This window comes from Haplochromis burtoni, unplaced genomic scaffold, assembly GCF_018398535.1.
Source record: "Haplochromis burtoni strain Fernald_Lab_line unplaced genomic scaffold, NCSU_Asbu1 Contig_330, whole genome shotgun sequence".
Lineage (NCBI taxonomy): Eukaryota > Metazoa > Chordata > Actinopteri > Cichliformes > Cichlidae > Haplochromis > Haplochromis burtoni.
In genome coordinates, this window is record NW_024582691.1 from 512,780 (window position 1) to 525,665 (window position 12,886).

Genomic DNA, 12,886 nt, shown 5'->3' on the forward strand with positions numbered 1-12,886 from the left:
ATGTGCGCTGCTTTTCGGTCTGGTTACTACCGTTTATGTCAGAACCGGTGCCGACACCGGTACCCATCCCTAGTCCCCAGTGAGATTTTCTTTACTGTATGGTTCTAGACTGTAATTAAACAAAAGAATGAAAAGGTATCTGTAACTGCACACATTCACCCCGTGAGTTAAAAAGCCTCTCCTTTGTCTGCTCTATCCTTCTACAAATGCTCACTCATAGCACACAATAAGCAGCCAAATATTTTTCTCTCCAAATGTCCAGACTCTCACAAAGCCTTCGACTCCCCCTCGATTGCTAAATGCTTTAACTGCCTCCCAGCTACAGTCATGCTAAAAGCTGTGCTCTGCTATATCCCAAGGGGGCAGGGGCTGCTCAAACCATGCAGGCCAGGCATTGCGGGGCTTCTGGGAGCCGTCTGAATCTGAAGCTGTTCGATGCAAGATGTGAGGTCAACTGTGTTTCCAAGTTAATGGTACTCCCACACACATGCTGCAGCTGGCATAAGATGCTATTCCGCCCACATGAGAAAAAAAAAATCTCTATTTTAGTCAGTTCAGTTGCATGTTCTTTTTTTCCCTAAAAGTAAGACCTCTCCTTGACAGTTATTGTAGCTCATATCCTTAATTTTTAGTTTGTGTTAGGGGGTGAAATTGATAAATGTTGAGGGTCTATCGATGGGGAAGAGCAACATAATATGAGAAGAAAGAAACCCACAGAGACAGAGTCTTAAGAGAACTGATGTTTTTGTTGCTATGGATACTGCATCAGCAGAACACCAAACACCTACCCGCTGGGCACACTGACAAGCACTAAAGAGGGCGGGGCTGCTACTCAGGTAAATTCAAGTGTTCTCTTTTTGTCAAACATTGCAGCTCTAACAGCCACAATCGTTCTTTCCCCATCCTTCCACCCACTTTTTTTAAAGTACTAATGACCCATAGAGGGCAAAACAAAAGCTTAATATGGGATAAAAGTTGCTGCCACAGGCAGCTGAACAAGCTACAAGTCCAGTCGTGTGGGTTTTTTTTAAGGAAAACAAAGAAGCCAGAGATGGTCCCTTGTCTCTGGTCCAATATGGAATCTGACCCAGACCAGGAGGTGATAATAGATGGGGAATGCAGATCAAAGGAGCATTAACTAATCTACAGCGAGTGGTTTGTGGAATCAGCGACACAGAGTAAGTTTTAACTCTCCATACCTTCCCTGAATCATATATTTTCCATGTTAGCTTGAATTCAGATGGGGAGTAAGGGAGTGGGGTTCGTGCAGGTTGCAGCTTTAAAGTATTAAGCTGATTATCCACGTTTCACCATGTGAGCTCAGGAAAAGCTCTGGGGACACGAGTGTGTTTCAGGTCTGCAGACCTGAAACAGACAGCATATTTTGTCCCATGATTCCCAAATGTTATCCTTCATTTATCCCAGTTGTATATTTATATAATAGATATACAGCTGATACATGTTAAACAGGAATGGGTTTTTTGGGGGGGGTTTTGTTTTTGTTTTTTTACATCAGCAGTTGTATTTACTGCACAGTCTTGCACTGCATGACTGATCGTTAGCTTAGATGGAAACCCAACCAAGAGCATCTGTCGAAAAACTAGAAAAGTGGGAGAAAAACACAAATGGTTCAAGAGTAAGAGAGAAGCCTCTTGAAAATGTTTTATTTCCTTAAAGTGGGTTATCATCTGTCATCTGGGGACTCTTTTAAAGATTTCAAACCAGATGAGTATTAAAAAAAAAAAAGGGACAGCTTAGGAAAAATCTGTTTTTATGTTGTAGCCGTCTTTTCTTTCTTTATTTATCCCAGCGATCCCGGGAGCCTGTTTCCTTAACCGATGGTCTACAGGCAGGAGTCACAGCTCTGTGCTTCATTCTAGCATTGAGGTGACAGTAGGTTAGTTTTGAGTGCAGTGTGTGTTTATGCCTGCAGACATGAGGAATTCCAAGTTTGTCACAGTAGTCTTTTAAATTTAGGGGTTTTTTTGTCGCGTGTGCAGATGCAGCATGGTGGAGTCATGTGCGTGAGTTCAGAGATGCGTGTCACGTGTGTGAAAAGTTTGTTGAGTTTTTACCGTGGATCCGGGTCAGTCTGTCAAATCTAAAGGAGTCTATGTTTACACATCAAATAGAAAGAGAGAGAGGGAGAAGTCAAAGAGAAGCTAAGTGAAAGAGCGGCAGCCAGAGGGATCTACATGCTTTGATAAATTCTCAGAGTATAGATAGCAAATGTTTTCCCAGGACAGAAGACAATAGGACTAGACACCAAAGAGAGATGGAGAAAAAAATGGAGAGAGCGAGAGAGAGAGAGACATTCCACAGTGTGTTGTCCAGTCCAGTCCTGTCTTACAGGGACAGCTGTGTCATTTTCATACCACAGGGCTCCTGGGCTCCAGCCCAGAATGTGCCGTTCTCCACTGCCTTCATCTTCACACTGTTCGCACTTAGTCTTCATATCATTTGTTTTGTTTGTTTGTTTTAAGCTTTAAGTGTATTCAAATATATGGTCTTTTTTCAGACTTTCAACTTTTTCTTATACCATAATAATACTTTTTGAAGTACCTCAAACACAGGAAACACTTCCTCCTGGGCTTCAAGGCAATGAGCACCTGCAGGTGTAAATGCTGTTGTGAGGCAGCGTTGGCTTAGAGAAATTGATATCCTTCATGCTGTACCATTTAGTGATAGGAATAAATTGTTTTGCATGGTTATGATGGCACTGATTTGTGTGGAGGTAAAGTCTAGACACTCCTTCTGTCCCGATGCTTCCACAGGACTCACCTGTCAAGTTGTTCATGCTCTTATCTGCGTCGTGCATCAAACCCTGAGGGCTGGAAGTCAGAGAGACCGTCAGTTAAAGCCGCTCCCTCTTCCTCTCCCATCTGTCTGTCTGTATAGTGGGCAGAGCAGCAGTTTGGGGTTATGTGATACAGCTGCAACGTGAGGACCAGTAGTCACCCCTCAAACACAGGAAATCCCCTTACTTCTGCTTCGCAGCTCTGTTGTGGCCCCACGTCTGTGTGTACATTTCTGCGGCACAGATCCTGTGTGCATGTGCCAGAGTCGGATTGGGCTTTTCAGGAAGGGGGGGTACAGTACAGCAGACCAACCCACCACAGCCTCAAGGGACACACACAAGAAAAGTTAAAACAAACACAACCGCTGCCCTTTTCTCAGGACACTTTTAGACACTTCTATTGGCTGACCCGAGCAGGAGCCCATTTTTTTCATTCATCCTCTTGCCTCCCCCTCTCTGCTTTTCTCTTTAAGGAATTTTGGAGGTTTGACTTCTGAACTCTGACCCCTTCGGGAAAGCAGCAAGTTTTCTAAAGGGACCTGGTTTGAGACGAGGGTTCTCGCTCTCTCTTCATTTAGGTCACTTTCTTTCTTCACTTCTGTCCTGTTTGACTGGTTTGCAGAGTGACACAGTGTAGCCGCATGTCATCCCGATGAATGACAAACTTGTACATACAGTTTAACTGCAAACTCCACTACATGTAAGAGTCACTTTTCCGTTCATTTCTATACCCTATCCCGCTTGCTTCTGTTATATTATGTTAGAGGAAGAAATCTAAAAATCCCGAAATTTTCTACATGACTTGATCCTGTAAAAGGTTAAGAGGAGAAAATATATAATTTTATGATTTGGGTAAACTGGAAGAGTTAGGAGTACATCACATCATCCCCTCAGTGTGATGATCTATTAAATGCCGACCTCATTGGCCTGTGTTTGGCACCGGTTCCCCCCGTCTCTGTCTCCTGTGATTGGCTGTAAAGGGCTCAGTGGTTGTTAACTGGCAGGTTGCTTTGCCAGCGGGAGGCTGTGGGCTGAGCCACGCCGCTTGGCCTGATCTCTAATTAGCACTGGCTTGTCAGCTGGTCAGGGTGGATCTGTCTGGGAAATTGCAGTCTTACAAACACACACACACACACACACACACACAGGCATAAGCCATGGCTGGGAAAGACACAAAAAAGCAGCAGCGGGATGCGGATTGTCCTTTAGTTTCAGAGACTTTGTCTGTGATCATGCAGCTTTGACTTTTGTTGCCTCTTGATTTTTGTCAGGCTGAAGTGGCTTATTTAGGGCTTGGGGTGTGTTTCAGTGTGCACTCTTTAGTGGTGCGGCTGCAGCAGTGAAGTGGTTAAAAGTCCCGGGGGAAGCTCATGTTACCAGCAGTAGGGCAGGCCCTTCTCCCCCCCTCCTTACAGGTTTCTCTCTCTGTTAGTCCAGAGAGAGACGAAGAGTGCCCGAGGGGTGAAGCATCAGCGCAACGAGTGACAAAGGAGCTCAATCTAGGAACTTTGCCAGGGCAAGAGAGGGAGCGAGAGACATTGAGGAAGCTCAGAGTGAGAGAGCGACAGACAGAGAGGGAGTGGGACAGATATTTGGCTGCGTGAACGCTCTCAGCGGCATGGAGTCATGAAGCTCTCTGTCCAGCTCGGCATTTTCCCGCAGCGCTCTGCTTCCCACAGCAACCAAGGCACCCTGAGCAGGTAGATACCTATGTGTGTTCTTATCTTTGTGTGCGCGCACAAACGCATAAAAGAAAGTAGAAAGTTTGTCCTTTAGCACAGACAGCTATGATTTGTTGAGAATCTGCAAAGGCCATTGCAGATTTCATATGTTATCTTTATTTCCTTTTTGGTTTTTTTTTTTCTTGCATTGATGTGTGTGGGAATTTCCCCTGTGGCTGTGTGGATGAGCTGAACCGGTTGCGGTCACTCTCAATCTCTCTGCACCTCACAGCTCGTTTGCTTTACGGATGCTTTACGGATGCTTTCAACTCTGAAAGCCAATGCCTCCACTCACTCTGCTTGTGCCGGTGATCCCAGAAGGAAGTTGTGTTTTCCCCTGTCTCTGTTTGTCAGGTTGTTAGCAAGGTTGCTCCAAAAGCAGCAGATGTATTTTGTTTAGAGTCTGCCAAGAAACAGCTGATTAGGTTTCGGTGGCAATCTGAGTCTGGGATTTTTGCCATAGGAAATGCTTTGTTTTTGTTTAGTTTTCTCTTTTTTTTAAGGCCATAATTATATGTTTTCATGCGGACTTCCAAGTTAGCCACTGAGCAGTAATGTTGTATAAAAATCAAGACTGCAAGATGAATGAGGAATTGGAGCAGTTAGAAAATAAACGATGGGATATTTGAGTTTAGGTTTTTGGTGGTCTTTCAAACACGTACCCTTAATGAGACGAAGCTCTTGTGTTGGTGCTTATGTTCAGACACTATTGTTGATTTGAGGAGTTTTGCTCATTTTGTTAAGGGAATGCTGCAGAAAAACACAAACTGCTCAAAGAAATCCAAATTCAACCTGTATTGTTTCAAATCATATGCAGCACAACCTTCATAGTTTACAAATTCTCTGGTTTTACTTCATTTTAGAAATAGAACATTTTAGGTAATAACAGATTTATCTGACAGACTAACTTATAAAGAGTATTTGTAGATGAAACGTACAATATACTGAGACAAGCATGTGTCCTCGATGAGTCTGCAAGTGACAACTTGACAAGAGTTGTGCGCGTGTGTGTTCTGATGCAGCCAACCCTGTACCGGCCATCACCATTTGCGCCCCCCCCCCGGTCCTTTCAGAGTGATCTTTGCCAACTGGCTGGGTTTCCTGTCCCCCACAGATTCTAAGCAACACACACACACACGCATATTTACAAATATCCTGTTCAGATGGGTCTGTTTGAACAGTTCAGACACACACAAGCACACCATGATGTCACCCCTCCATTGCGCCTTTGTTCGTGTGATAGACAACCCCATTCAGCCTGTTTGTGTGTGTGTGTACCCACACTGAATTCAGTTCAGTTTCAATGAATATAAATCACGAGGCAGCTCTGAACGTTTATTTCAGTTTAGCAGTGCTCAAAGTTCTGTGCGTCTGTGCCTGAAAAGAAATATGGAAATGGGGGAAAGGGAACAGAATAATTACTTTTAGGTAGTGCAGTGTTGTATTCATAGGATAAGAAGCATCACAATTCAGTCTGGTGTCTCCAAGCTCTGCTGTCTTCCTTTTTGTCTTCACTCTGGAAGAAGCACTATTTAAAATGAGCGTTTCCTCCTGTACTGGTGTGTGTGTGTCTAGTTGGGACGACAGCAGCTCTGTGAGCAGTGGCATCAGTGACAACATCGACACAGATGACATCAACACCAGCTCCTCCATCTCCTCATACGCCAACACCCCCGCAGCACAGCGCAAGGGCCTCAGTACACAGGTGAGACTACACACTCAAGAATACTGCAGTCTTTTTAAGAGTGTTTAGAGCTTCTCGTCAAAGATGATCATTTTTGTTTTATCATTATTTTTGATTTATTTCGCCAAAATAGAGCAGGCATTTTCTTTGTGCCCACATGAAAACTCAAGGGTACCAGTCAAGAAAAATGTTAGCTGTTGTTATTTTTGGTCATAACAGTGTTTTCTGATTATGGTTGTGTAAGAGGTCCACCATCCGGGCACCTCACACCAACCTGTTTCATGACATTTTAATTTGACAGCTGAAAATATGGGGTGCTTGATAAAACCACAGTCTTTATTTGAAAATAGAAATAATAAATCTTTATTGTTGTTGCTGCACACATGTCTGCAAGTCCTAACAAACCTGTAATCTATAGCCTAACCTTCTGTCTTGACGCTAGTTATAAATATGAAACCATCTGTATCTGAGGTTGGAAACATTCTGCTGTAGTTGCATGCCTGCTTTGAGTTTAACAACTTTCTGAAGCCTTTGTTTCCATCTGTGGCTCCAGATCTTTGTTGCTTTGTGGATTCAAAATGACGGCAAGGCATTAATGTTTTTTTTTAATTTAGAAACTGTCTGATGACCAATGGACATACAGGCCTCTCTGTACACTCTATAAAAACATACTCAGTCTCCCACCTGAGTTGAAATGATCTGCCTTCAAAATGAACTTTGCTTTTTTCTTGTGTTCTTTAATCTTCAGGTGCAGTGGAGACGTGCCTGTCCGTTTAGTTTGGCATTTGCAGGGAGTGTATGTAACTCTCTGGGCCAAAATTAACATATTCTATCTTTTAAAATGTGAGCCAGATGAAAATTTGTGAAGGGCCTCATATGGCCTGGATTTTTTATTTTTATTTTGATTGATTTGAATGAGCGTCTGTCTGCTCTACTTCAATTTTTTTTTTCTAACTGTGTCTGTCCCAGCATTCCTCGGCACATCTCTGAACTCTCAAAGCTAAAGCTGGTGTTGACACTAGCTTTAAACCATTAAATAGTGATTTTGAGCCACTAAAGGCTCAGGAAGTTGAGAGGTGAAATGAGAATATTAACAGCTGACTCACATGTTTATGTCACACACACACATTGTGTTGTGGCTGACGCGTGTCTGTTATTGCTTCAGAGGCAGAGGTGGAGAAGAAAAACAAAGGTGCACACAAAGAGGTCTTTCTCTTAGTGCAGCAGCCAGATTCATTAAGTGTGTGTCATCTGTCCTCGTGGAATCCTATATTGGCTGGATTTTTTTTAAGGTCTATGAGCAGAGCTGCGTTTTTGTACTGTTGTCTGGAAAGCTGCAGAATCTACTTAAAAGCTGCTGTCATCTTTCCTGTAGCTGAAATCTACTAATTTACAAATTAAGGCTGAGCTGTAACAGCAAATTGAAAATGGTAAAGCTTAAACAGTCAGCATGATTTCAATGATCACCTATCGGAGTTTTAAAAGGCTTGCATCTTGCTTCAGAAAATTTTGAAATGAAGTAGCTTCCTCAAAAACATGAACTGCTTGACAAAGCAAAGGTAAAAAAGTGTATAAGCTGTTAGTGCTCGAGATGCTTAAGCCCAGATGTTCTCAGACAGCTGCACAGGTGGTGATGACGGCGTAAATGCTGGTAGCTTTAACCAGTATGATGGCTTTGGTCATAAAAGGGGGCTTTTTAGAGCCACATTCTCTACTACTGCAGTAAATCTGACTATCTTTGTATGTCTTCCCAGCCTGTAACGGATGCAGAGAAGCACTCAGCCTCAACACCGGCACACCAGACTTGGTCTGGAGACGAGGTCAAGAGGTCAGACGGACGTTCAGACAGCGGGGTTAGGATGGAAACAGGTTCCAGGTGGAGTCGTCGGAACCCCTCCGACATTTCTGATGAGTCAGACAAGGGTGGCTCAGGAAGAAAGACTCCCTCCGTGTCCCACACTGGCTCTTGGAGGAGAGGCATGAGCACTCAGGTGGGGGTGACGTCACCCCGGACTAAAAGCACTAGTAGCACAGGCTCCACTGGTTCAGTGAGCCACAAGACCCACAGTTCAGGTAACATGATCATCCAGCACTGATAATAAAAAAAGTGATCATTAAAGTCAAGTGTGACGAATAAACTTTTAGACATAAGGACAAATTGTCACTGTATTGAGAAAAATGAGATGTCAAGTCAGAGTTTGAAAGCCTGTGTTTCTGATGTCTCATTCTGTGTCCTGCAGGTAAGACAGATGATGTTAAGGTGTCAGAAAAAGGACGTCTCTCTCCTCGTTCCAACGGCCTTCATCGCTCACCCTCGGATGCTGGGCGCAGCAGTGGTGATGAGGCCAAAAAACAGACGATCCCCACCAGCCGCACACCGACAACACACACACTCACAAACACCGTCTCAGAGCCCCACACACAGACGCACGCACTGACCTCACGCACCCCAACCAGCACCTTTGGCTTCAAGAAGCAAGGCCATGGGATGGTAACAATGGTTACCGCCAGTGGTGCCACCATCACCAGCGGCTCGGCTACACTGGGGAAGATGCCTAAATCTGGGGCGCGCTCACTGTCCGGAGGGTTGAAGGCTGGCGGGCAGGATGGAGGCACAGTGTTAGGACACCATGATGACGGTTTCCTCCCGATGAGCGCCCGCTCCACCCTGCAGTACCGTAGCCTGCCGAGACCCAGCCGCTCCGGAGCAGCCGCCCGCAATGGGAACCGCTCCTCCACCAGCAGCATTGAAGCCGCTGTGCTTTCTGTCACCTCTCACGGGAAAAACTCAATCAGCATAGCCAAGGCCAACGGCTCAGCAAGCCTGCTGGCCAATCAGACAGATCGGGAAAAAGGTGTCTCTGAGATTGACAACCTCAGGAGTGGGGTCGCGATGCAGAGCGGAGGAGCAGCAACTGTTCCTCTGACAGGAAGACAGCAGGTTTCTTCACCTACATTACGCAGGTGAACACACACACTTAGAAACCATCGTTTTGTATGCTGAGTAATCCTGCAGACTCACTGACAGCTAAGTGATGAGCCACCCTCTGTGGGGGCCCTCTTGTATGGGCTTGACTTCACCCGCATGCAGTACACACACACACACTGAAGACCATTTTAAAGGCAGTAATCATGCACTCACAGCAAATGATAAGTAGTGGTGAGTAAGGAACACATGTGTAGACTTGTTACAGTCTTTGAGAGGTTAAATCAGGCCATTGTGAATCAGACCTTGAGCTCGGCTGATCAGCTGCCAAGCCTCAGCCTTGGTGGTGTGGGGTGTAGGGTGTGGCACAGGGTAATGGAAGCTGAGTCTTACCTCAGCTCTCTGCCCTCATTAATGTGAGGGAGTGATAACTCTTCAAAGAGACTGTGCTGCTATTATCGCCTACCACGGCTCCAGTCACCGCTGCCTGCCATTTAAATCTAACCACAGATTAGCGTAGAAAGAGGAGAGAGTTGTGTGTGTGCTGGCCTTGTCTCAGATTCACTGACTCTATACTGGCTACAGTTTTGCTACTGTCCTCTTTGTTACAGAGTCGAAATGAATACAGTTGAATTGTTGGCAAAAAAAAAAAAGCACTTTTAAATCACTTTGCTGCTCCATTTAACACTTTAATCCTGCCACAGCTCCAAACTAGGCTGTCCAGGTAATCTAAGTTTTAGTTTTCAGCTTTCAGTGATTATAAAACTAAGGTATTGATGAAAGAAAAAACAACAACAACAAAACAAGTTGTTCTGTCATATTTTAGACGCTTTATCTTCTATTATAAATATGGTGCTCTGAAGTACAACGCAGCTTTTTGTCCTTACCTGTAAGATCAAACTGACTTCTTTTCTAGCTTTGGCAGCTTTAGTTCAGTGTATTGATTTATTCATATGTTTATTAAGGTTTTTATTTTTAAATTCAGCGAATGCCCGATGCTTCCAGAGTAAATTTCAGAGTAATAACATGAAATGATCATCATCTCAACACAAACGTAATAGAATGATGGTACTCTCTAAACATTTTACTCCTTTTTCTATTAATATTAATATGCTACTTTTTTTAATTGGTTCTGCTAGAACTTTCCTCCTGTTAAAAGGGAGTTTTTCCTTCCCACTCTCACCAAGTACTTGCTCATAGGGGCTTGTATAATTGTTAGTTTTTTTCTGTATTATTGTAGGCTCTCTATCTCACAATATAAAGCACCTTTGGGTGATTATGGTTTGGTGCTGTATACAAAAATCGAAATGGAATTATTTATGCGATGATATATACAGTGTTAATTGTGAATTTGCTGATTACAAATACAAGATTGCACACTTTCTGCTCTACTACAAGCACTTTAGCTTTTCTGCCTCTTCCGCATTTACCACAGATTATTTGGTGGAAAGCCCAGTAAACAGGCGCCAGTGACCACAGCTGAAAGCATGAAGAACTCTACTGTTATCTCCAACCCCCATGCTACCATGAATCACGTGGCTACAGTGCTGGAGTCTCCCGATGGAGGACTAAGTTGCTTGGACAACGAAACCAGCAGTCATCTGTTTGGAGGCCGGGCACTTGGATCGGGGACAGGCACGCTGGGCAGTGAGCAGGTGAGCAGGACGTAAATAATGGAGAGACTGGATTAGAATATCAGTCAAATAAAAAATATTACATCTATCAAGAAGATTCTTTATTCTCTACAGAAAGAATTTCATTTATACACTATAGGTGCTATCAGTCTTTTAAACTTTTAAAATTGCTGAACTAGACTGGATATTAGTTGATTTTAGTAGATGTCGATTTTAGATCTGTCAAGGGAACAGCTACTTATTCATTAGCTGTACTTTTACATGTAGCTGTACAGTTCTCCAACTGCTCACCACCTGTTAGTTACCATAAAAAGAGCCAAAGTATCTACTTGGTTTGTTTTGTGGTTTAAAAGCAGCTATACAAAAATAAGAAACATGTTTGCAGCATGACAAGAAGGTATTAATTAATGAATTCATGGAGTACAAAGGATGAATTGAAAGAGTTCCCAACTTTATTTATTAGGCCTTTGAGAAGTACCATCTGGTTTTGAAGGCAGTTCCAAAGTCAGAAGACGTGCCTATTCCTCCGTGGTTGGTCAGGGATTACATGAACTAAAGTTAAATGGGTTGCCATGAAATTTGGCACAGACATCCATCTGGTCTTTAGAGTTAATGCTACAGTGACTGCACGTGTTAGCTTTGCGATTTCTGGTCGACATCCAAACAAGAAGGTCAGGTTCAGCTTTTAGATTCAAAATGGTTATGCGCCTCTGAGCTCAGCAATGATCCAGATGTGTGTTAAGCACGTGAGATATGTTTGTAGAACTACTACAAGGCTTTGGGAGGGACACGGAGATAATTTCTGTTCTCACCTTACTAATTCCACAAATGTGGTAATTTCCTCGAACTGCTGTTAGGTGTGTTCAGTTGAAGTAGAACCTGGCAGTGTGTGTACTTGTTGGATTGACTGTAGGCTACATATTGCAGCACAGCACAAATGTGTGAGCATGCTGGATCATGACCTTTCCATCATGTTCACACATGATTCATTAGGCTTAACCAGATTAGTTATGAATCATGAAGTGTCACACTTTGTCATCTTTTACAAAGTAGCAGTCGTGTCTTTTTAAACAGTGGGCACGAAGATATCCAAATACTCAGTTATCCTAATGAATATACATCCTCTGAGAAAACTAGAACATCTTGTATACTTGTGAGGGTGCATGTTTAAAAATATGTCTGTTTGCTTTTATAATAGGGTTAGCACTGTCCTGGGCCAAAACAGGCCACTCAGTAAAAACACAGCTAACACAGTCGATCTTTTGGCAGTTAAAGAGCCAAATGCTAGTTTGTAGGGATAAAATATAGACCTAGAAGAAGGTCAATATCAACATATTTTTCCCTCATCAGCTCAGGGTTAACTAAGGTTAACCCATTAGGCCAGAAACATGTCTCCCAATATGATAATCTTACTCTGTGACTGCGAGATGTGTAAATCAGCAAGTGTTTAATTGGACTGTGTTAGTGCTCTATCTTATTGCTGCACATCACAAAATAATCACTTCAAAATATAGGCAGATTTTTTTTTAATTTTTTTTTAATGTTAAATCTAATTTTTGATCATCCTCAGGCCTCCAGCCCTGGCTCTGTGTACTCCTCCACTGGACCCTCCAACAGCCTGACGTGGGGAACCACCCTGAGCAGCTCCTCTGTGCAGAGCAGGGAAAGCACCCTGGGTGGACACGGTGGAACTGGAAGCGTGGGTTTCCCTTCTGTCAGCAGCATGCACACGAGCAGCGAGTCCATCGACATGAGCCTAGGCAGTGCCGGAGGTGGCGGCCACGGGACCCACAGGGAGGACACGCTGTCCGCTCTGGGTCGCACCGGCAGTGTCAAGACCGGCATGTCTGAAAGGTTAGAACACACATTTCCTACGAATGATCAAACATTGAGCCCTTTAATATTTTACATTCATCAGTTTGATTTATGCAGAAGATTTCACATTAATGACAGTTCACCTGAGGAGAAAAAAAGTCGGATTGTGTAGAAGTCCTCTTAACTGTTACCTCTGTAAGCACTTTACTAATGTTTATGGTGTTGACTAGTTTTGAGTTGTAATGTTCTTTTGGTACATTATGTTAAAAAAAGACAGTAAAGCAGGTTAGTTATCTCATGACCTTGCAG

At 43.5% G+C, this 12,886-nt stretch overlaps 1 protein-coding gene across 16 annotated transcripts in view; it reads left to right on the forward strand.

Moving 5' to 3' along the window:
• Positions 1-12,886, forward strand: part of nav2a (neuron navigator 2a) — a 231,478-nt gene that overhangs the window by 199,161 nt on the left and 19,431 nt on the right. For 14 of the 16 annotated variants that reach the window (XM_005942064.3, XM_042228533.1, XM_042228532.1 and 11 more), the window contains 5 exons: positions 6,094-6,223; positions 7,957-8,275; positions 8,443-9,166; positions 10,564-10,783; positions 12,333-12,616. In XM_005942064.3, the coding sequence (XP_005942126.1) occupies positions 6,094-6,223; positions 7,957-8,275; positions 8,443-9,166; positions 10,564-10,783; positions 12,333-12,616 (1,677 nt within the window). The other 2 variants (XM_042228536.1, XM_014339996.2) reach the window with 2 other exon arrangements.